We start from the raw sequence: 25,827 nt of genomic DNA, 5'->3' as shown, positions 1-25,827 counted from the left end.
CTTTTTAACCCCTAGATGACTATGCCCTCTACAATGTAGACTACGTTCACATATTGGTGTCCCAAGTCACGGGCAGAATCGCCGCAAATCTGCCCGCAATCCTGAATCACAGCAAATCGCGAGACGCACCGTGCGATTCCTGTTAATTCTAATGGCACCCCAAATGTGACGAGATTTTGCCGCGATTGTCGCCTGATGAATTGCAATAAAATCGTGCAAACAGAATAATTTGATGCCTGTCACCCAAAAGAAGGCGTCCCACAATTCTGTTTGTGCGATTTGAATGCGATTCACAATGTGATCACCATGATGATAATAACTGAACATTTGTTTGCTAGTTGGAAATTTGTGTAATATTGGATATTACGTCAACAGCACATATCCTGTAGCAGGGTGGTATGGGAAAAATGCTGTATGGGATGGTATGTGGATTAGTGATACCAGGTATGTTGGTATTGGCACCAACAAGTCTACCTATGACTTAGGGGTTGCTACTGAGGGTGTACGTATAGTACTAGGTAGTATAATGAATGTTACCTACAGAGCATACCTGAATATAGGGGGTGTGTGATACCACCCTGCTACAGGATATGCTCTGTTGACGTAATATCCAATATTACACAAATTTCCAGCTTTCACCCCTAGGGGTTAATCACAGCAGCAATCCATTACTTCATCAATCATAAAGATTGGCGCGAGTGCGTTTCGTTTCCATACATTTGTTTGCTAGTGTGTGGTAAACAAACCTCTCTTGCCTGAAGATATCACCATACTCCCTCCTCTCTGCACAACAGATTTAGCTGTGCAGAGAGAAAGAGATACAGTGTTACAACATATTACTGTGTTAAAAATTATATAATTTTTAGAAAGAAAATTAAATATATATATATATATATATATATATATATATATATATATATATATATTTTAGAATTATTTAGGCAATTTAACTGATGCATTTTGAAACTGATGAGCTAGGCTTTAATGACTTCTGATAATGAAGACGTTAAAAAAACAAAATTATGTAATTTACATCATAATGCCCCGTACACACGTGCAGATTATCTGAAGACTTTTGTCTGCAGACTTACCAAAACCATATAATATGAGGTCAAACCTAAACACTTTCAATTTGTATGCAATCCGGCAGGCCCTTGCACTAGATAGAAAAGGTAAGTCTGCAGACAAAAGTCTTCAGATAATCTGCACGTGTGTATGGGGCATTATGTGAACTATTCCTGTAATTTCTGTCTGTCAAACTAAATAAACAAATTAGGGAGGTTCATTTGGGGATTGTGTACTCTTGTAGCAAGGGAAGTCAGAGTAATGTAACACATTTTAAAACTAGACCTTACAATGCTTATTGGTGTGTTTCAGAATTTTCTAGAGGAAGCATTTGAAGATGCTCTGGAGGTGCTACAAGAAAACTCTGCCGCTGAACATTCATCAGGTATAAATAAAACGTTTTCTTTGAATTTAGGCTAGGTTTATTAAAGCAGCCAACTTTTATTTTCCATGCCATTCTTCACTTACTTTGTGCAAAGCTCAGTTTATGGACTTGGTTTTTATGGTTTTTACAGTTGCAGTTCTTAAAGGAGAAGTACAGCCAAAGCTCATTAGGCTTGTACTTCTGTTGATCACAGGATCGTTCTGCACTCCTGTGACCTGTTTTCAACCAACAGCAGGTTAAAATGCCGGGATGGAAGGGTGGAGAGTTGCCAGAGCAGAGAGCCAGAGACTGACAGTGTGGCAGGGAGAACTGAGTGATCAGTGGTGTTTGATTGCTCAGTTCTTAGCCTTAGAGATGATGGGGGACAGATGCAGCATCCCATTGGTGCTGCATCCACCTAGGTAAGTATGATAAAAAAAAGCCATATTTCTATTTTAAAGAGGAGTTCCAGCCTGTAAACAAAAAAGTAAAGACTTTCAATATAAGGACACTAACCTGTCCAGGGATCCCACGATTTCGGCACCCCAAGCCTGTCCATCGGCTTCGGTTGCAGGCGCTGGCATCTTTACTAAGGAAAACAGGAAGTTAAGCCTTGCAGCTTCACAGCCTATTTCCTACTGCGCATGCGCGAGTCACGCTGCACTTTCTGAATGGTCCCACTGTCTTCTGGGACCTGTGTGTCTTCCAGAAGGCAGCGGGGGGGGGAGGGGCCAGATATTTCATAGATCACCGCACAACGATTGAAGCGATCTTACCCGGAAGTGGGAGCGGGTACCTGGTTTTAACAGATATCAGCTCCCCCTCCCTACCCCCAAAAGGTGCCAAATGTGGCAGCAGGGGAAGGGGGTAAGAAGCAAACAAGCAGGGTTTCCCCTTTTTGGTGGAGCTCTGCTTTAAGTCAAAATTAAACCCATCTGTTTAACAGTTTAAAAAAACATTTACATTTAGAGCATGAGCATGAGCACGTGGCTGCTGTGATAACTGATCACATGTGCAGCATCATGGCAGTTGAAGATCAAATAAAGGTCGAGATGGCATCTTCCTTGGCTGAAAACGATAGGAGCATTTAGTTCCGCATTAATTATTGTCTGGAATGCCTCATGCAATGTTTTGACGCAATTTTGACTGGACTTGAAGCAATGCCTGTGTAATCTTGAGGTCTATGTACCTCAAAAGGCATCAAAGTCAGACCAAAGTAGTGCAGAGACTACTTTGAAGCTGCTGCGACTTGAAGTTGCACAGATATGAACAGTACTTATTGGAAATAATGGGGCACGACTTGTCATGCAACTTTGCAGTCCCAAGTCGCACAAGTGTGAAAGGGGCCTAAAGGGACCTAGGGTAGTAGGAGTAGAGATCCAGCCTCTCGAATCCTTAAAATATTTAAAAAGCCTTTTAACGATTAAATACACAGTTATCCGCACATTTCATGTTTGAGTGGCTTGTTCCTGTAAACAGTTATTATATTGCATGATATGAACAAGGTACAGTCTGTATCTAAAATCCCCTTTGTACATCTCATAAATCTTATAAAAATGTGCTGAATTTTTGCAGAATAAAACGTCCTGTTTAACAATTTTCTTTACTAAAATTACAGAATATGAATGCTATACAGCTCTGCTTGAAAACCAATTAAAAGGAGACATGTGCTCCATGACCCCAGCTTTAGAGACAGATGCACACAGCTGGAGGAATTCTACGGTAAGTAAACATTCCATAATTTGAAGGCGGACTCTCATACTATAGAACAGATCCAAAACATCCGATTTAAAGGAAACCTGTGGTTGTTCCAGGTACAAATAAGTGTTGTCAGCTCACATTATCTCTTTTGTAACATGGCTGGCCTAATTAAAAAATTGGACATTGGGATACAGCAAAATCTGTCTAGGACCTTTGCTTTTCTTTCTTCTGCATCTCTTTCTCTGTCCTTTGACTGTAGAGTGAAATAGGACCGATAAGGAGGAAAGTAGGAAGGAGAAGGATACAGAGCAAACAGGGAAACTAAACTGTTTCTGAGCACCACAAACTAAAAATACAATGCAATTAATCTTTAATATTCAAACCAAACTCACCCATCCATCCATGTCTCTATATTTTATTTTATTGACTAGTTGCTTTGAAAAAAACTCCTAGCTTTCTAGTCATGGTCATTTTTAGTAAGGGCAGTTGATTCATATAGCATTTAACTACTAGAATCCATCTGCCTTTAGCTCAGGCATGCAGACGGGGGGTTACATAGTTAGTCAGGTTGAAAAATGACAGAAGTCCATCTGGCTCAACCAATAAAAAACAAAAAACAAAAAACAGTAAAGAAAACCCAACCATACAATTCCATATACACAATCCAATACCTGCAGTTGATCCAGAGGAAGGCGAAAAACCAGCAAAGCATGATCCAATTTGTTACAGCAGGGGAAAAAATTCCTTCCAGAGACGCAATTAGATATTCCCTGGATCAACTTTACCTATTAATATTAGTACCCATTTATATTATATACACCTAGGAAAGAATCCAGGCCTTTTTTAAAGCAATCTACTGAGCTGGCCAGAACCACCTCTGGAGGGAGTCTATTCCACATTTTCACAGCTCTTACTGTGAAGAAACCTTTCCATATTTGGAGACAAAATCTCTTTTCCTCTAGATGTAAAGAGTGCCCCCTTGTCCTCTGTGATAACCTTAACTGAATAACTCAACACCAAGTTCACTATATGGACCCCTTACGTATTTTTACATGTTGATCATATCCCCCCTTAATGTGCTTAGCTAAGAAAGCACATCCTCCCTTTCTCTAGATGAAAGAGAAAAGATGCCCATGAAGATTCCTGGGATGCATGAAATCATTTTGGCCTAGGCTAAAAACTGGGAAGCAACTGATGAAGTGTTTTAAAAAAAAAAAAAGTTTAAAACAAGTAGACAAGTAGATATAATATACTTTCTGTCAATGTACTAAGGGTAGCAGCATAAAGAATAAAAATAATTCATGTTGATTGATTGAGACTAGTTCTGCTTTAAGAGAAGAAAATGCTTGCTTACTTTAAAAACATTTACTTACAAATAGCAATCTTTAAGGGTAACTCCACTTTCGTGGGAAAAAAAAATAGCAAAAAATAAATAAATAATATAGCGTGTACAATTGCGACATAAGTCATATTGTAATTGAATGTTATTAAAAATGACTTTTTTCTTTTCAATCTGCAATCAACAGAATGTGTACAAAATGACCCCCAGAAACATAATTTCCTGCTTGTGTGATTGGCTCACTGATTTTCCCCGAAGTCTACACTAAGATACAAATCAGATTATATAAAAGTATACTTTTTAGTTAGATACTCCCAATAGGAAATCAAATTTAAAGGGATGTAAGTCCTGCAATTTTCCTCATTAGAGCCCTGCAGGTGAACCAGCTGGTTGATATTTAGAAAACCACTCCCATTAGATTACCTTGCCACATGGATACAGACAAACACACAGGGATTTCTTCAGAATATCAAAAGGTAGGAATCTGCAACAAAGTTTGTTAAAACCCTTACATAGATCACCTGGAGGGGAATTCTTTTTTTACTCAACAAAAGTAGAGTTACTCTTTAATCACTTCTAGACTGGAAGATTTTTACCCAAAAAAAAATTGATGTCCTTTTTCCCCACAAATAGAGCTTTCTTTTGGTGGTATTTGATCACCTGTGCAATTTTTATTTTTTGCGCTATAAACAAAAAAAGAGCAACAATTCTTAAAAAAAAAAGAACAATATTATTTATATTTTTCACTTTCTGCTATATAACAATCCCAATAAAAAAAAAATTAAAAATCAATTTTTGTTCATCATTTTAGGCCATTTTGTATTCTGGTACATTTTTTTGGTAAAAAAAAAATCCCAATAAGCGTATTTTGATTGATTTGCACAAAAGTTATTGCTATTTGTCTACAAACTAGTGGAAAAATTTATGTCATTTTTTTTATTTATTTATTTTTACTAGTAATGGCAGCGACCTGCGATTTTTAGCGGGACTGCAACATTGCTGCAGACAGATCGGACCCCTAGCTGACATTTTTGACACTTTTGTGGGGACCAGTGACAGTAATCAGTGCTAAAAATATACACTGTTACTGTAATAATGACACTGGCAGGGAAGGGGTTAACCCAGGGGCGATCAAAGGTAAATGTGAACCTAGGGGGTGTTTTCTAACTGTGAGGGGGGGTGGGCCTGTGAAATCAACCTGTGTTCCTAAATAGAAGGAACACAGGAGCCCTGTGTTGATAGCTGAGAGAACAATGGTCTGCTGTGTTTACAACAGCATACCGTCATTCTCTCTTCATGGGGACCGATCGCAGGTGCCCAGCGGCAATCGGGGCCGCTGGCCCCATGGATAGGCTTGCCCGCTGGCGAGTGGGCGTGCGCCCCCAGGATCCCTCCCGCTGTACAGGTACAGCAATTCATGGGAACCTGCCGCCGTCGATATCGATGGCGGCTGGTCGGCAAGTGGGTAAACAATATATGGGTTTACTTCAGGGAGATCATGTCAAACAAATCTTATAGATTTTTTTGACTGGGTGACTAAAATAATAGACGGTGGAGGTGCAGTAGACATTGCATATCTAGATTTTAGTAAGGCTTTTGACACTGTCCCACATAGAAGACTTATCAATAAATTGCAGTCATTGAGCATGGACTCCCATATTGTTGAGTGGATTAGGCAGTGGCAGAGTGACAGACAACAGAGGGTTGTAGTCAATGGAGAACATTCAGAACAAGGTCATGTTACCAGTGGAGTACCTCAGGGATCTGTACTGGGACCAATTTTGTTTAATATCTTCATAAGTGATATTGCAAAAGGCCTCGATGGTAAGGTTTGTCTTTTTGCTGATGACACAAAGATATGTAACAGGGTTGATGTTCCTGGAGGGAAACGCCAAATGGAAAAGGATTTAGGAAAACTAGAAGAATGGTCAGAACTCTGGCAACTGAAATTTAATGTGGATAAGTGCAAGATAATGCACCTGGGGCGTAAAAACCCAAGGGCAGAATATAGAATATTTGACACAGTCCTGACCTCAGTATCTGAGGAAAGGGATTTAGGAGTAATTATTTCAGAAGACTTAAAGGTGGGAAGACAATGTAATAGAGCAGCACGAAATGCCAGCAGAATGCTTGGATGTATAGGGAGAGGTATAAGCAGTAGAAAGAGAGAAGTGCTTATGCCGCTGTACAGAACACTGGTGAGACCTCACTTGGAGTATTGTGCGCAGTACTGGAGGCCATATCTCCAGAAGGATATAGATACTCTAGAGAGAGTTCAGAGAAGAGCTACTAAACTAGTACATGGATTGCAGGAAAAAACTTACCAGGAAAGGTTAAAGGACCTTAACATGTATAGCTTGGAAGAAAGAAGAGACAGAGGGGATATGATAGAAACTTTTAAATACATAAAGGGAATCAACTCGGTAAAGGAGGAGAGCATATTTAAAAGAAGAAAAACTACCACAAGAGGACACAGTTTTAAATTAGAGGGGCAAAGGTTTAAAAGTAATATGAGGAAGTATTACTTTACTGAGAGAGTAGTGGATGCATGGAATAACCTTCCTGCAAATACAGTGAAGGAGTTTAAGCATGCATGGGATAGGCATAAGGCTATCCTTCATATAAGATAGGGCCAGGGACTATTCATAGGATTCAGATATATTGGGCAGACTAGATGGGCCAAATGGTTCTTATCTGCCGACACATTCTATGTTTCTATGTTTCTATATTTTCCCCCAGGACGTTGGCAAGATGGCATCAGGCCTCTGTCTATCAATATGGCAGCTTTGTCACCCAGAATGACACTTGTATTTCCAGGAGAAAAAGCAGACTTTGCCCTAAAAATGTGCAATGTAACCCCTATATGTGTTGTTTGTTGTCGTGCTGTGTTCCCCACACCTGCACAGTACAAGTCAATATCTCCCTATGCATGTACACTATGATGTACATATAGTTCTACTCCCATGCTACTGAAAGGCTGCTAGCATTATAGTGCCGATATGCCATGCATGCACAGTGGTGGCTGGTCTGTACTGACACTACCATGCATCCCAGTGTAGTCATCCCATGACAGGAAGAGCCTGAACAAGCACCTACATGGCAGGATTACCAGGTATTATTTCAAACAAAGCAGAAAATTTAAAGAGCTTGAAAAACACTTTTGAAATGACATTAACCTGTTTATTATTGTGACAAACTCACTCAGGACAGGGGCTGCAGGCTAGCCTCTTGCCTACAAGACACACAGAATCTGGGACTCTAGCCCTAGTATCCATGTTAAAGGCCTAGCTGCCTATTGTCAATAGAGGACTGCTCCACACAGTCAGACTCATGGCAGATGCAGATCATTAGCTCACCCACCTGTCTTCCACACATTGTTGATTGTGCTGATTAACTCACTTATTGTCTACTGTGGTGATGTGTTTACACTTAGACCCAGTTCACACCGACTTTGAAGCCGCCCGTGCAGCACGACTTTAATCGCGGCTTGCAAACTACTTCTCTAATAGAAGTCAATGCAAGTCGCTCCGACTTCGCCCCAAAGTAGTGCAGGAACCTTTTTCTAAGTCAGAGCGACTTCCGCAATCCCATAGACATACATTATGTCCGTTTTTCATCCGCAAACGGGATGAAAAACAAACATACGGACCGCCCGTGTGAAAGGACCCTTATAATAATGTGTACTGTATTTCAGGAGCTCGATGACAGATAGTCTGCTAGTTACATAGTTACATAGTTACATAGTTAGTGAGGCTGAAAAAAGACACAAGTCCATCCAGTTCAACCTATGATGTGTGTGTGTGTTTGCTTTTAACCGTACATTGTATACCCCTGTATGTTGTGGTCTTTAAGGTGTCCATCCAATAGTTTTTTGAAACTATCAATGCTCCCCGCTGATACGACTGCTTGCGGAAGAGAATTCCACATCCTTACCGCTCTTACAGTGAAGAACCCCTTACGCACTTTAAGGTTAAACCGCCTTTCCTCAAGTTTTAGTGAGTGGCCACGTGTCTTATTGTATCTCCTTTCTCTGAATAGTTTGTTCCTTATGCTAGGGTCGCCAGTACAGTATTTGTACATTGATATCATATCACCCCTCAATCGTCTCTTCTCCAGAGAGAATAAGTTCAGTGCTTGTAGTCTTTCCTCATAGCTGATGTCCTCCATTCCCCTAATTATTTTTGTTGCCCTTCTCTGGACTTTCTCCAGTTCCAGCACATCCTTCCTGAGGACCGGTGCCCAGAACTGGACAGCATACTCCAGATGTGGCCGGACCAGAGTCTTGTAGAGTGGAAGAATAATCTCTTTATTTCTGGAGTGAATCCCCTTTTTTATACAACCCAGTATTCTGTTGGCTTTGCTTGCAGCGGCCTGGCATTGCATGCCACTTCCAAGCCTGTTGTCTACCAGTACCCCCAGGTCCCTTTCCATCCTAGACTCACCCAGAGGTTCCCCCCCTAGTGAGTAGCTTGCTTTCTGGTTTCTGGCCCCCAAGTGCATTACTTTACATTTTTCTACATTAAATCTCATCTGCCATGTAGTTGCCCACCCCGTTATTTTGTTCAGGTCTGCTTGCAAGATTTCCACATCCTGCATAGAAGATATTGGCATGCCTAATTTAGTATCATCTGCAAATACTGAGATTGTACTAGATATCCCCTCCTCTAGATCATTTATGAATAAATTAAACAGGATTGGTCCCAGGACAGAACCCTGGGGGACCCCACTTTCCACACCCGCCCAATCAGAGTACTCCCCATTAATCACCACCCTCTGGACTCTCCCCTGGAGCCAGTTCTCTATCCAGGTACTCAACTTATGGTCCATACCTACCTTCCTTAGTTTGTACAGTAAGCGTTTGTGGGGAACGGTGTCAAAGGCCTTTGCAAAGTCCAGATACACCACATCCACAGGCTTACCTTTATCTAAGTGGCAGCTCACTTCATCGTAGAAGGTTAATAGATTGGTTTGGCATGAACGATTTTTCATGAATCCATGCTGATTACTACTTATAATACCGTTTTCATTACTAAAGTCTTGTATGTGGTCCCTTATCATCCCCTCCAAAATTTTGCAGACTACTGATGTTAGGCTGACCGGCCTATAGTTACCCGGGATATATCTCGGCCCCTTTTTAAATATTGGTACCACGTTGGCTTTTTTCCAATCAGCTGGCACCATACCTGTCTGTAAACTATCCTTAAAGATCAAGAATAATGGTCTGGCAATCACCTGGCTGAGCTCATTAAGAACCCTCGGGTGCAAGCCATCCGGTCCCGGGGATTTATTTATGTTAAGTTTCTCTAGTTTAGCTCTAAGTCTATCCTCTGTTAGCCATGGCGGCACTTCCTGAGGTGTATTATTTAGTTCGGCCTTACAAGCGGGGTTCGTGTAGCCCCCCGATTCCTTTGTGAAGACTGAAGAAAAGAAATTATTTAACACTTCCGCCTTTTCTCTGTCCTCAGTGGCCATTTTTCCTTTATCATCTTTTATGGGGCCAATGTGTTCTGGCCTCGCTTTCTTACTGTTTATATACTTAAAGAACTTCTTGGGGTTCTTTTTACTCTCCTCCGCTATATGTCTCTCGTGTTCTATTTTAGCCGCCCTGATTTCATCTTTACATTTCTTATTGCACTCTTTGTAGTGCTTAAATGCTGCCAATGACCCCTCAGTCTTGTATTTTTGAAGGCCTTTTCTTTAGCTCTAATATACATTTTTATGTTGGAGTTTAGCCACCCAGGGTTTAGTTTTGCTCTTTTAAATTTATTTCCCTGTGGAATGCACTGGCCCACCCCCTTGTTAAGTATGCTCTTGAAGCACTCCCATTTTTCCTCCGTGTTCTTTGTTCCCAGGGTTCTATCCCATTTGATATTTTCTAGCAGCGAGCGCAGTTTAGGGAAATTGGCTCTTTTGAAATTCAGTGTCCTTATATTACCCTTGTGTTTCCTATTACTGTAATTAATACTGAAACCAATTGACCTATGGTCACTGTTCCCTAAGTTGTCCCGTATTTCTATATCCGTGAGCAGGTCTGTATTGTTGGTAATCAGTAGGTTAAGTACCGCATTGTTTCTTGTCGGTGCATTCACCATCTGACCCATGAAATTGTCCTGCAAAACATTTAGGAACTGCCGAGCCTTGGCTGTATGCGCGGTTCCTTCTGCCCAGTCTATATCAGGATAATTAAAGTTCCCCATTATAATGACATTTCCCATCCTTGCTGCCAATCCTATCTGTAACATGAGGTCCGCCTCACCCTCCTCCCTCTGGTTTGGGGGCCTATAGCATACGCCCAATATTACCTTCCCCACCATGCCTTTCCTTTGAAGCTCTACCCATAGGGATTCTGCCTCGTCCATAGCTCCATTATTAATATCATCCCTCATATTTACCTGTATACTGTTCTTAATATACAAACATACCCCTCCCCCTTTTTTACCCTCTCTATCTCTGCGATAAAGGGAATACCCCTGAATGGTCGCCATCCAGTCATGAGAGCTGTCAAACCAAGTCTCAGTTATCCCCACAAAATCTAAGTCCTCCTCAAACATTAGCAGCTCCAGCTCTCCCATCTTGTTGGCCAGGCTTCTGGCATTGGTATATAAGCCTCGTAATTTTGATGTTTTTAGGCTGCTCTCTTGATTTTTCCCCGTACCCACCCTGGGTATAGGAGCTCCGAACACCCTACCGCTAATGCCCCCATTTCTGCCCTCTGAAACTTGCTTTCCACTGGCTAATTCTACATCTGTACCCTCCCCCCCATTCCCTAGTTTAAAAGCCCTTCTAACTTTTTGGCCATCCTCGCACCCAGTATGGCTGCACCCACCCCATTTAGGTGCAATCCGTCCCTACCTAGTTAACCACTTAGAATCCGGAGGGTTTTACCCCCTTAATGGCCAGGCCATTTTTTGCGATTCGGCACTGCTTTACTTTAACAATTGCGCGGTCGTGCAACGATGTACTCAAATAAAATTGTTGTCCTTTTTTCCCAAATTTTTCCCAAATAGAGCTTTCTTTTGGTGGTATTTGATCACCTCTGCGGTTTTTAGATTTTGTGCTATAAACAAAAAAAGAGAGACAATTTTGAAGAACAATATTGTTTACCCTCATCATTTTAGGCCAATTTGTATTCTGCTACTTATTTTTGGTAAAAAAAATACTAAAAGGCGTATTTTAATTGGTTTGCGTAAAAGTTATATCGTTTACAAACTATATAATAGATTTTTGGACTTTTTATTTATTTTTTTGTTTTTGTTTTTATTAGTAGCGGCGGTGATCAGAGATTTTTAGTTGGACTGCAACATTGTGGAGGACAAATCTGACACTTTTTGGGGACCAGTGACATTAATACAGTAATCAGTGCTAAATAATATGCACTGTTACTGTATAAATGCCACTGGCAGGGAAGGGGTTAACACTGGGGGTGATCAAGGGGTTAAATGGAAGCCTAATTGTGCTTGCTAACTGTGTGGGGGGCTCTGTGAAAGGCACACAGAGATTGGTGTTTCAGGTTAGCTGAGACAAACAATCTCACTGTGCCTGTCTGACAGGAGAGCCGCCTACTTTGCTTACATAGGCAGGCGGCTCTTCTGTCAGTTTCCCCGAAGATCGTGATAGGCCGGCGGCAATTGAGCCCACTTCTCCCACGGTCTGGCTCCTGCTGTGTCTAATCACATCAGGAGCGCGGCTCTGGCGGCGTGCGCGCTCCGCCGAAACATGTAACCATGTACATGTACGTGATTATGCGCAGCCAAGCCGCCCTGCCACAGTAAATCTGCGTGGGGCGGTCGGCAAGTGGTTAAATAGCTCAAGTTAATGAAATCACTGTCATCTATTAGTGGGAACGTAGAATACTGTTTGTGTTGGTTGTTTCTTAGATATGTTAATTATAGTTCTGTACACAATTTCATCTGCATATGATAATGTAATCAGGCACCTGGCCTGGTGGGGTATATATTCCGTATGAGTTTGTTCAATAAATGTTCCAGATCTTATACAAGCTATTCTCGGCTAGTTTTGTATGGGGGGCAGCGAGAATATCTGATATCTATGTTCAAGGAAGCAGTATTCTGCAGTGCATTGTGGGGTCGGGACTCCGTTACAATCATTATGAGTTTTTTTTTTGTGAGTGAGTTTACATATATTTGCAGGTAAACTGTAAGTAAAAAACTACAGGCAGGGGTCATCTGTGGCTTGAATAGCAACAATTTCACTTTAAAGCTAGATGCAAAAGACTGTTTTATCTGCTTAAATTATTATAATTGGGTCTAATCATTCTTGTGAGTCACTCACTATATATGCCAAAGGGTGATGTCACTTGGCGTCAAACGACTGCATGGCTGCCAGCTGTCCCTGATTTGGAGAGACTGTCCCTCTTTTGGAACCAAATCCCTCTGTCCCTATTTCCTCTTTATTTGTCCCCTTTTTGTGGCCCGATGTATAGACCTCTATAAAGAAATGTACTATTTAGTTACCAGAAGTTTTAAATGCAAGAAAACAAAACTATATTATCAATTTTGAAGGCAAGTTTGAAAAGCCAGTATATATATATATATATATATATATATATATATATATATATATAAACACTTATGGGTTAAACTATTCACTTTTTGCTTATCCGTTCTTCATGGTCCATGTAACTGGTGCATCACAGTGTCCTTTGCCTACATGCTGTACTCTAAAAAGTGTCCCTCTTTCTCATCTCAGAATGCTGAGAGGTATGCGATTGCTGGGATCACCGCTGTACTCTCCCACTCCTGTAAAATGCCTAAATAGCTGCTTCAGCTCTACTACTTGAAGCATAAAAAAATTACATCACAGCTCTGTGACATGCATTGTGAAATGCAATGGAGTCTGATTGGCACATAGAACCTCCCTCTCTCTGTCTATTATTTTTTGGCTTTGAATTAGGCACATAAAAAGACAGGTGTTAGGTAATTATACTACCAGTATTTATAAATGCTGATTTATCTCTCATAGGTATACTAAGATCCATAAGCATATTTGGAAAATTGCACAAAAGGAAGGTTTGGTTTTTACCCAGGAAGCAAAAAATGGTAAATGTTCTTCCTGGTACTTTGATTATACCAATAGCCTAAATGTAGGTAAAAGAGCAAAACACTTACTGACAATAAAATATGACTATAGACCTCCAAGATGTACCAGCATGATTGCTGCAAAACACATAAGATTTCACTGTAAATGTACAAGCATAGAGTGTCCACTAGGTGGCACCATATAGCTTAGTCTTGGGAATGACTAGCAGTCATTTCACTTTATTGTACTCTAGTTTCAGTTAGTAAACTAATAATGTATGCTTACCAAATTATTTTATTTCAACATTTATTGTATTTATGTTTAGAAAATGTATTTATGAAGTACTGGGGATCGCGTTATAAAAGCTCCCTGGGCAGCCTCCTAAAAAAAAAAGGGGGGGGGGAGGGCAAGGTATTATGGTAAGGTGACCAGATTTTTAAAATGAAATCCGGGGACATATTTTTTTTTATTGGCAAATGGTAAACTATTATATTAGCATATTTTCCTCATATTATATATGCAGTATATGTGCTATCTGTTTATAGAATTATTGTATGATTTACATGTTATTTCTCACATTTCCTCCTAAAAAAAAAAGATACTTTTTGAGATATGACTACCAAATGTTATGAAGATAAGGTAGAGAAAAACAGAGTGCAGAATTCAGGAGTGAGCTACATAAAGAATGCAAGTCTCAGCTGTGCTCATCTATGCAGCCTGACCAGTGCTCAGCAATGCAGCGTCACCAGTGCCCTTCCAATGCAGCTTTACCAGTGCCCTTCCAATGTAGCCTCACCAGTGCTCTTACAATGCAGCCTCATCAGTGCCCATCCAATGCAGCCTGCCCAGGGCCCATCCAATGCAGCCTGACTAGTGCCCATCAAATGCAGCCTGACCAATGCCTAGCAGTGCAGCCTGACCAGTGCTCAGCAATGCAGCATCACCAGTGCCCTTCCAATGCAGCTTTACCAGTGCCCTTCCAATGTAGCCTCACCAGTGCTCTTACAATGCAGCCTCACCAGTGCCCATCCAATGCAGCCTGCCCAGGGCCCATCCAATGCAGCCTGACCAGTGCCCACCCAATGCAGCCTGACCAGTGCCCACCAAATGCAGCCTGACCAATGCACAGCCAATGCAGCCCGACCAGTGCCCATCTATGCAGCCTCACCAATGCCCAGCATTGCAGCCTCACCAGTGCCCATCCAATGCAGCCTCACCAGTGCCCAGCAATGCAGCCTGACCAGTGCCCACCAATTTAGTCTCACCAGTGCCCAGCAATGCAGCCTCACCAGTGCCCAGCAATTTAGTCTCACCAGTGCCCAGCAATGCAGCCTCACCAGTGCCCAGCAATGTAGCCTAACCAGTGCCCAGCAATGCAGCCTCACCAGTGCCCAGGAATGCAGCCTCACCAGTGCCCAGGAATGCAGGTTCACCAGTGTCCAGCAATGCAGCCTCACCAGTGCCCAGGAATGCAGGTTCACCAGTGCCCAATAATGCAGGTTCACCAGTGCCCAGCAATGCAGCCTCACCAGTGCTCAGGAATGCAGCCTCACCAGTGCCCAGCAATGCAGCCTGACCAGTGCCCAACAATGCAGCCTCACCAGTGCCCAGGAATGCAGCCTCACCAGTGCCCAGCAATGCAGCCTCACCAGTGCCCAACAATGCAGCCTCACCAGTGCCCAGGAATGCAGCCTCACCAGTGCAGGGGATCAGGGAGGAGAGCGGGAGAACAGTCCCCCACTGTTTCAGCTTTAATTTGAATCACCGGGCTCCCGCGTCACACAAGTCCCGCTTCCTGGATCGGCTCCTACTTATGACAGACGGCACACATCCCGCCATTGGACAAGTCTATCAAAGGAGTCAAACAAGGAGGCGGGATTTTGGGTTACAGCGGCACCCGGCGATTCAAATTAAAGCTGGAACAGTGGGGGACGCCGTCCTGTGTGAAGATGTGATGCGGCTCTCCTCTATCTCCTCCACTCTACTTCTTGATATGCCACTGGAACATTACATTTTTTGGTGGTAGTGTCCCTTTAAGATAAAAATAGATAAAACTATGTGATAGCACTGCTAAATTAATATAAAGATTAAAACAGTGCTAAACATACGATGACATAACCTATAAAAAATATATAAATAATGTGCAATTCAAACAATGAACACCTATTAAGGTGCAATAGTGCATTAGACTGTGTCTCTGATTGAATAAAGTGCAAGTGAACTAAGCACTTCAGGACTTAATACTTCACTTGCACTCTCTCATAGTTTTATCTATTTCTATCCCTATCAGTGTTCATCAGTGAAGGAGAAAAAAAAAAAACTTTTTTACAAAATTTTAAAACAGAAACTAACCTTCTCCTGGCATGTGGCCATAACATTCTGAGTCTGCACCTCAATTCATGAAGGCAATCCCGCCACTCTGGACTACATTGCCCATAATTCCTTGCACTGCTTGTCATACGTCATCCAGGAGGGAGGGGGAGGGAGGAACACTGTGCTCTGCTCTCTCCAGTCTCCCTATTGCCACTGAGCAGAGAGAGATGGGATGCGGTAGCAGAAGTAGGAGGGGAGCAGCACTATTCATCCCTCCCCCCTGCTCGGCAGGTGCACTGGCTCCACTTTTACAAGGTTGTCTGACAAAGGGGCAGAGCTCTGCATATCGGCCCCGCCCATCCCCGACATCAATGCTTAGATCTGACAGCTCCACTCACTCTCACTGCAGCGGTACTCCCCCCTTGCCAACCAATCCCTTCCTGTGCTGGATAATTCTTCACACTACTCAATGTCCTGCTACTAGGTAGGGGGCTGTCAGCATTAGATATCAGAGCTGCCCCTGAATCAGGGGACAGAACCGGGGACAGATTAGATACGGGGACAGGGTCTTCAATCCGGGGACGGTCCCCGGAAACCGGGGACATCTGATCACCCTATGTTATGGCCTTTTCTGCTAATGTTTATCAGGGCCTAAAGTTAACTGTTTAGATAAAAATGCCCAGGACAGAAGATGTGAGCATTAAAAGGATTCACTGGCCTGTATAAGTGGCTTTTATGAGTTTTTTCAGTCTAAAACAGTGTTTCTCAACCTTTTTTCAGTCAAGGCACCCTTTAAAATTATAGACATTCTTAAGCACCCTTTAAAATTATGAACAATCTCAAGGCACCCTTTAAAAATTATGGACAGTTTTGAGGCATCCCATTCTAAAATGTAAAACACATTTCTAATAGCTTAGTAAAGCAACATAATGCACCAACATCCATACTTAGGCCACCCAAAGTTAGAGGTGTCCTATTCTTCCAAAGCAAATAAACTTTTGCACACTGGTACTGACTAGTATAGCAATGTTTCTCTTCTCCCTCAATTTCTCTCTATCAGTCAGCTAATGTCACCCCAGTACTGTGGGAGAGTGGCAGAAGAGGGTCAAACAAGGCTGCTGTAGAGGCAACAGACATCCTCCTTATTAACTGATGATGTCATTGTTTGTTAGGATATCAGTGTCTAGAAAGTCATAATGGTGCAAAATGAAAACCCACGGCTTTGTGTAGCTAAAAGAAAGGCTTCATCCACCTGCTGGCTTGTATACAATTTTTGATACATTTTTAGGCATTTTGCCAAGGTTCCCCTGAAGAAACTTCAAGGCACCCCAGGGTGCCTGGCCACCCTGGTTTAAAAAAGGCTGGTCTAAAATGATAAAAAGAGATCTGCATAATTTATTGACAATTATATTAGCACTGGTTCTACCACAGTAAATACCAACTGGGCTCATTTGGGTATTTTAACAAGCAAACCTATTATGACATGGGTCTTTACCTTTCTTCTGTTATTTGTATCACTGATAAAGGACACACAATAACTTCAAGAACAGGTTGGAATTTTGATCAATATTGTATTGAAAATTCCTGGCATGACTCCTAAAGCTGAAGAAAAGCCTAACTATATTACGAATTATAAACAGATCTTATATACAGTTTTAACATTTTAAGAATAGTTATAGTTAGGCTTTCATTTCACGTTAAGATCTTTTGATTTGAATGGTTTAGTTCCCTGCTACTTACCTTGATTCCTATTTGGTTCACAAGCTGCCTTCAAGTATTTTATAGCATTTTTAGACAATCTTTCTTTTTGTTGCTCAGTTGGCTCTTGTCACTAGCACCTCAGAGAATAGGGGAAATTGGCACATTCCTCTACTAATTGGATACCCAATGAATTGTCACAAAACTCCTACCCTGCTTTAACCACTTTACCACCGGAGGATTTTGCTGTCTTACGTCCAGGCCACTTTTTGCGATTCGGCACTGTGCGACTTTAACTGACAATTGCGCGGTCGTGCGACGCCGTACCCAAACAAAATTTACGTCCTTTTTTTACCACAAACAGAGCTTTCTTTTGGTGGTATTTGATCACCTGTGCGATTTTTACTTTTTGCGCTATAAACAAAAAAAGAGCGTTTATTTTGAAAAAATAACAATATTTTTAAAATTTTTTTATATGAAATTCCTCCCAAAAAATATGTAAAAATCAAATTTTTTTAAAATTTTTGGCCAATTTGTTTTCTGCTACCTATGTTTGGTAAAAAAAATCACAATAAGCATATTTTGATTGGTTTGCGCAAAAGTTATTGCGTTTACTAACAAAGGGAAAGATTTCTGTCATTTTTGGTGTTTTGGCGTAATGGCGGCGATCTGCGATTTTTTTTGCGGGACATTGCGGCGGACAGATCGGACCCTTGACTGACATTTTTGACACTTTTGGGGTTACCAGTGACATTACTACAGTAATCAGTGCTATACATATACACTGTTACTGTAAAAATGACACTGGCAGGGAAGGGGTTAATTTTATTGGAAGGGAGGGGTTAATGTATGCCTGGTGCTTACTAACGTGTGGGGGGGGGAGGTGACTGAGTGAGCCAGGGACAGATCGGATGTTCAGCTATGCTGAACACTCCGATCTTTCACTCCCTGTCACTTAGGAGATCTGCCCGCTCTGTTTACACAAGCGGGTGGATCTCCAAACTAGATTCCCCAATGATCGGGGAAGAGCGGCGGCGATCACCGCCGCTCCTCCCCTGGCCCGACTCCCGCTGTGAATGAAAACAGCGGGAGCGCGCCTCCGGCGGCGCAGGAGCGCCGCCTACAGGGGGAGGAGTGCAGCGACGTAGGTCTACGTCGCTGGAACGATAATGAGGCACTGTGCCGCAGTAGCAGCACAGTGGCCGGAGGTAAAGTGGTTAATTATGTAGCTCAGTGTAATTACTATAAAAAAAATGGTGTTTGGTTTTAGTTAGGCAACCATCAATCCCTCCCCTCAAGTCAGGGTACTAGGTGTAATCCTAGACTCTGACCTGTCCTTTCAGCCCCAAATCCAACCATTGTCAAAAACTTGTAGACTTCACCTCCGCAACATCTCTAAAATTCGCCCCTTTTTAACAACTGAAACCACCAAGCTACTCATTCACTCCCTTGTTATTTCTCGCCTCAACTATTGCAACTACCTTCTCATAGGCCTACCACTCCATAGGCTATCCCCGCTTTAGTCTATGATGAATGCTGCTGCCAGGCTTGTCCACCTTACCAACCGCTCAGTGTCTGCCTCCCCTCTCTGCCAATCCCTACACTGGCTCCCAATTGCCCAGCGAATTAAGTTCAAAATACTAACCACAACATCTCTGCCCCAAGATACATTACCAATCTTGTCTCCAATCACCCAAACCTTCCTCTCTGTTCCTCTCAAGACCTCCTACTCTCAAGTTCCCTTGTCTCCTCCTCCCATGCTTGTCTCCAGGATTTCTCCAGGGCCTCTCCCACCCTCTGGAATGCTCTACCTCACGCTGTCCGGCTATCTCCTACTCTAGCTGCTTTCAGATGATCCCTGAAAACTCATCTCTTCAGGGAAGCCTATCACTAATCTTCCATCAGCTCATTCCCTACTGTTACAACCTCTTGTAACACCTGCCCCACTCCATTAGATTGTAAGCTCTTCTGAGCAGGGCCCTCTTAATCCTCTTGTATTTTATTGTATTGTAACTATACTGTCTCCTTTTTATATTGTAAAGCACTGTGTAAACTGCTGGCGCTATATAAATCCTGAATAATAATAATAAAATAATAAAGTGCTATTGACATTGTTATGTATAATATGTATCTAGCTATGATATAACATGCCTACACCAATACGCTATAACTTTCATTACAGATAAGTGGCTCAGAAGACTATATCAACCACAGTATTCAAAGCACTCAAGAAGATCACTTAATCTATGCTGTACCTACCAGTGCATTCCCAATAAAAGAAGGTGAGCATATATCCTTTAAAATGTTAGATACTTCTATAGAAATGCCTTTATTAGTTAACTTGAAATCTCCAATAAATTTACATGAATGAACACCATATGGCAGAATATTTAGAAACAGTGCGGGGAGATTTACTAAAACCAGAGAGGGCAATATTTGATGGAGCTCTGCATAGCAACCAATCAGCTTCCAGGTTTTATTGTCAAGGCTTTATTGAACAAACTGAAGTTAGAAGCCAATTGGTGACCATGCACAGCTGCACCACATTCTGAGTGCTCCAGTTTTAGTAAATCTCCCTCAGTGGGTTTGCACGAACTTGGCAGTACCTGGATGATAAAGATCCATACGAAGGTGGTATTTCATCATGTAATAAATTTATTTGTGTTCTATTGTACAATATTTAAGAAAAGAACTGTTACATTATATAATATTTATTGTATGACAATGCCACTTAGCTGAAGATGGTAGCTTATCTGCCATGTCTTTGGTCTACTATGAGCAGATTAGAACTTTCTTATGTAGCGCTACCCTCGAAGGAGCCACTGGAGCCCATTGCCCAGGTTCTTTCCCTAGTAAATTGCCGTGCAGCTAGGCACATGAACACAGTCACTCTTTTCCTCAAAAATCAGTATAGGGGTGTTCTTTTTGTTGTTTTTATTTTTGGAGTAACTGGGATAGGTTTGAGGTAATTGAGTGTGATATTCCAAAAACAGAAGTATATACAGGTTGAGCACAGTAATATTTTTTCTGAAAATTTGAAGTAGAAGCCCTTGCAATAGCTAACTGTGGACTTGGCTTGAGAGTAGAAGCAGCTAAAGCAAGCCTATTCTTTAGAGCAACAAGAGCAGGGTACCTTCACATAGAACTAGATAGACTGAGCTCTTCAGGACACGAGCCAATGTCCACTTTGTTCAAACACATACACAGCTGACTCTCTAGCACAAGAGGGGTGGCAGCAGCCCAAAAGTCTTTAAGATCTCAGAAGTCTGTACTCACAAATGGGAAAGTTAGTTGCCTCCTTCCAACATCCATACGACACCTTTATATAGTTATATAGTTAGTCTGATTGAAAAAAGACACAAAGTCCATCTAGTTTAACCAATAAAAAGGTGAAAACAAAACAAAAACATTTTTTTTGTTACAATTCTGTATACACAATCCCATACCCACAGTTGATCCAGAGGAAGGCAAAAAACCCCAGCAAAGCATGATCCAATTTTCTCCAGCAGTGGAAAAAAAATTCCTTCCTGATCCCCTAAAAGACATTTGGATGATCCCTGGATCAACTTTACCTATAAATGTTAGTATCCAGTTATGTACATTTAGGAAAGAATCCAGACCTTTTTTAAAGCAATCTACTGAGCTGGACAGAACCAGCCCTTGAGGGAATCTATTCCACATTTTCACAGCTCTTACTGTGAAGCTTTTCCATATTTGGAGATTAAATCTTCTTTTCCCCAGCCGTAAAGAGTGCCTCCTTGTCAGGTGTGATAACCTTAAAGTGAATAACTCAACACCAAGTTAACTAAATAAACCACTTTTGTATCTATACATGAAGATCATATCAACCCTTAATCTCCTCTTCTTAAGAGAGAATAAATTCAGTTCACTTCTAATCTTTCCCCATAGCTGAGCTCCTCCATGCCTCTTATCAGTTTGGTTGCCTTTCTCTGCACTTTCTCCAGTTCCCCAATATCCTTTTTGTGAACTTATGCCGAAAACTGAACTGCATATTCAATAGGAGGTATTACTAATGATTTGTACAGGGGTAAAATTTCTCTGGAGTCCATACCTCTCTTAACCACTTACCGCATACTAACGTATGGGTACTTCGGTAAATTTTGCGGTAGTGTACCGGGATGATGCCTCTAGCTAGAGGCATCATCCCGGCACCGTGGTTTAGAGCCGACGGTTGGCTTTCCGTCGGTACCGACCGATGCGGCTCGGGAGCCGTTCGATCGTTACCATGGGGGCGGGAGGGGATGTCCCCCCCCTCCCGCCGCCTTCCGTGGCTTTTAACGGGGCTCCCGTCCCATCGGGAGCCCCGAGCACCCAGGCGGCACGTCCGCCGGCTGGATGGAGTCCCGATCAATGCCAGAAACGGCTTTGATCGGGTCTCCGATGACGTAACCCGGAGGCGGCGTCCATGACGTCACTTCCGGGTTACTGTGCTGCAAAAGGCGGCAAATTTGAAAAACGGCTGTATGCAAAAACAGGGAAGTGTAGTGTACCTGTAGTGTACCTGTCACTGCATATTGCTGTCACAAGGGATGTTTACATTGCTTGTGACAGCAATAAAAGTGTTCAGATTTTTTTTTTTTTAAAAAACTGTAATAAAGTTAAAAAAATAAATAAAATAAATAGGAAAAAAAAAAATTTAGCCGCCCCCGTCACCGTTAGCTCGCGCAAAAAAAAAAACGTATACTGAAGTCGAGCCACAAATGAAATCGCTGTTCAAACCACACATGTGAGGTATCGCCGCGATCGCCAGAGCGTGAGCAATAATTAATAAAAAAGAGCTACACTCTAACTCTAAACTGGTAACCGTTAAATAAATTTAAAGCGTCGCCTATTGAGATCTCTATTGACCGTAGTTTGTCGCCATCCCACGGGGGGGGTGCAATTTTAAACCGTAACATGTTGGGTATCTATTTACTTGGCGTGAAATCATCTTTCACAATATACAAAAAAATGGGCTAACTTTACTGTTTAGTATTTTTTAAATGCAGTGAAATGTGATTTTTCAAAATTTTTCCAAAAAAATTGCGTTTTAAAGACCGCTGCGCAAATATCGCGTGACAAAAAATATTGCAATGACCGACATTTTAGTCTTTGCTAAAAAAATATAAATAATGTTTGGGGGTTCTAAGTAGTTTTCTAGGAAAAAATACTGGTTTTAACTTGTGAACAAAAAGTGTCCGAAATAGGGCTGGGGCTTAAGTGGTTAATACAAAAAAGGACTTTGCTTGCTTTGGAAACCGCAGTTTGGCATTGCATGCTATTATTAAGCTTATGATCCACCAGAACACCCAGATCCTTCTCCACCATTGATACCCCCAGTTGTATTCCCCCTAGTATGTATGATGCATGCATATTCTTAGGACCTAAGTGCATAACTTTACATTTAACAATAGACCTCATTTGCCACATAGTTGCCCAATTAAACAGTGCACTGAGGTCAGCTTGGTGTCATCTTCAAAACTGAAATGGTACTTTTAATTCCAGACCCTATATCATTTATAAATATATTAAAAAGTAAGGGTTCCAACACTGAACCTTGGGGTACACCACTAATAACCTTAGACCATTTGGGGTATGAATCATTAACCAGCTATCTTCTGTGATTTCAGACTAGATCTTCAGAGGACAGCCCCTCAGTTAACTCTCTGTAGCTTTAGCATCCAGGCCCCCAGGTTGCCCACCTGAGGCCTCATGAGCGGGAAGCACATGGCAATGTTGCCCTGTTGCAGCCACACTGGTTACAGTGAGGCAATCTAATTTACATAACAAAACACAAACAGATCCACTGAACACAGTAAGCCAGCACTAAATTCAACTAACCCAGGCACCTACCTAGAAGGGTATTACACTTAGAATAAAGGGCTTATATGGATGCACAGTGACAGCTTATTTTTTAAAAGGATGAAGAACTATGTCATATCACTGGACATGAACATTTTTTTTTTCACAAGTTACTAAATCAGGTTTGCAATGAGTATTGAGAATGTAGGTGAAGGTTTGTGTGCATAACAGCTATGAACACAGTATTCAATATTCCAATGCTGGTCACGGTTCCAGGAACACATTTTTATATATTTTCTCTGTAATACCATTATGTACCACAGGTGAGTAGGTGACATGTTCTTTTTATTCTTTAAATATTTTATGTCATTTTTTTGAGCATAATAACTTTGGTAGCTTCTAAATTCTAGGAGAAAAATTGTATATCGTAATACTTTAAAATAGGGGCTCTTGAAATAGACCCAGAATTGGGGCTTTTAAAATAAACTTACATGGATTCTCCAGAGCGAGCTAACATCCTTCACTTGGAGCAGTCTTCATCTATGTCCCAGGCCTAACATGGAGGCAGTGCACTTTGTTGTTGGTGACACGTCTGCCCAGAAAAAAATGTGTTCCATGGTAATAGCCTTTTTACAGTAGGTAAATAGCTTTGATGTGAAATGGGCAAAGAATAAACAAAGAGTTGGCTGTGGTTTCCCAGGCTAAAAGTTGACTTGGGTGATTACAATAATCAAATCTGTCATACAAGAAACATGTGGTTGGAATGGCTTAAGGACCCTTTTACAGTTTGGCATTTATGTGTGTCATGTCACACGTAACATGCATTGGGGTACATTGCAATGATGTGCAGTACATGTTTAAGCACATATTACCCTATTAACATGTACTTGTGGATATGTCTCTGTCTACACTGTACAATACAGATTGCTGACAGTCTGAAGGCACACAAAGTAATGTTTATACTGGTTTTGGCCTGTGATAACAGCTCTTAAAGAACACAGAATAAAAAGTTAGGGGTAAGAGGTTACGTTTACCAAATTGTTTGTTAACCCTGTAAATATTAAAAGAGGGAATGTGTTTGAGCAATACAGTTATTCTTTAAACAATGAATGTAGGTCTCCATGTTATGCCTAAATAAGGTTGATCTGTGAATCTGGTCAATTTTTAAACCTGTCAGTTTAAAACTAAGGACTCCAGAAATGTTTCATATACAAAAGGACAACGTTACTCTAGTGTAAATTTTTTTTTTTCTGCAATTTTATTTCTCATAACTCATGTTTTGTCACCAGGAAGGAGGAAGCTTCGTCTGTTTGAATATCTCTTTAATACTTTGTACGACCCCAGCATGATCAGCTGCATTCAGTGGGTGGATGAACCCAATGGCATCTTCCAATTTGTCTCAAAGAACAAAGAGAAATTAGCAGAGCTATGGGGTAAAAGAAAAGGGAACCGTAAAATCATGACTTACCAGAAAATGGCCAGAGCCCTGCGGAATTATGGCAGAACTGGAGAAATTATGAAAGTCAGAAGAAAGTTGACCTATCAGTTCAGTAAGCTGGTTTTACAAAGACTGTCCCCAGTGTGCATGTCCGGGAAAGAAAGCATATACTACCAATATGTTCAGCCTGACCTGGAATACTGGAGTAACTATCATGGCATGGACAATAAGTATGCTCACAATAGCAATGTATATACTTTCAGCTATCAGTATACTTAAAAAAAAACATGCACTTATTGCATATTTCAGCAAACGGGAAAAGAGTCAGTGGGCCTTTATTTTAAACGGAGATTGGATAAATCATTTATTGGGGTTGGTTTATTAACCCATTGCCAGTGCCAGTAGCTGGCCCTTTAGGTGGGCCGCGTTGCCTGAGGACGCAAAGAAGGGCTCCTGATCAGCTGCAATGTGAGACGGTCACAGCCACTGTCATTATCTTTGGCCATTTCACAACTATTAAGTTAGTATTGGCCCCAACTCCTACTCCTCCTTGTGTCCCACCTGCATTCTCAGGCCCACTGATTTTCAAAAGTTCCTAGGTATGCTCTTCGGTTACATTTGCCAAATCAGATTCTTTTGTTTTTATCACTTTTTAGGCCCCAGGTAATCGCCTTTGTTGTAAACACACACACACTTTTCTCATTGCTTTTATATTATACTTCTACAGTTTTATTTTAATGAGGACAATAAACATTTTTTATCAAGTAAATATAATAATCAACTTTCAACTTTTATAATGCCACAAAAAGATATCTGTATTTTGCTATACAATAAAAAAAATAAACATTTCAGTTAATGATCTTGATCAGTTGTTCTGGTTGTAAGTTAAAAAAAGAAAACTTTCTTATGAAGGTCAAACTGGACTTCTGAAATATATATAAAAGGAGGTTGTAACGGCGCTACCTTAAAGTGAATAAGTGCTTGTTATATGTGCCAACTTAAAATAAAGTGCCAATAAGGAAAAAATGTGTCATAAAAAACGTTGGTTTAAAATAAAGTGCACTAGTG

General features: G+C 41.3%; 1 protein-coding gene across 1 annotated transcript; it reads left to right on the top strand.

Annotated features, from left to right (window-relative positions):
- Positions 1-1,356: 1,356 nt before the first annotated feature.
- SPIC (Spi-C transcription factor) lies at positions 1,357-25,421 on the top strand (the record flags this gene model as incomplete). The annotated part of the gene is made up of 4 exons (XM_082253566.1): positions 1,357-1,450; positions 3,048-3,151; positions 19,702-19,801; positions 24,611-25,421. 4 exons carry the CDS (start codon positions 1,357-1,359, stop codon positions 25,036-25,038), a joined length of 726 nt encoding a protein of 241 aa, XP_082109692.1. The 3' UTR covers positions 25,039-25,421.
- Positions 25,422-25,827: the final 406 nt, after the last annotated feature.

This window comes from Pelophylax lessonae (assembly GCF_965119305.1).
Source record: "Pelophylax lessonae genome assembly, chromosome: 4".
Taxonomy (NCBI): Eukaryota; Metazoa; Chordata; class Amphibia; order Anura; family Ranidae; genus Pelophylax; species Pelophylax lessonae.
Note: the sequence above shows the minus strand (reverse complement) of the source record. Positions and strands in the feature narration are given on the sequence as shown.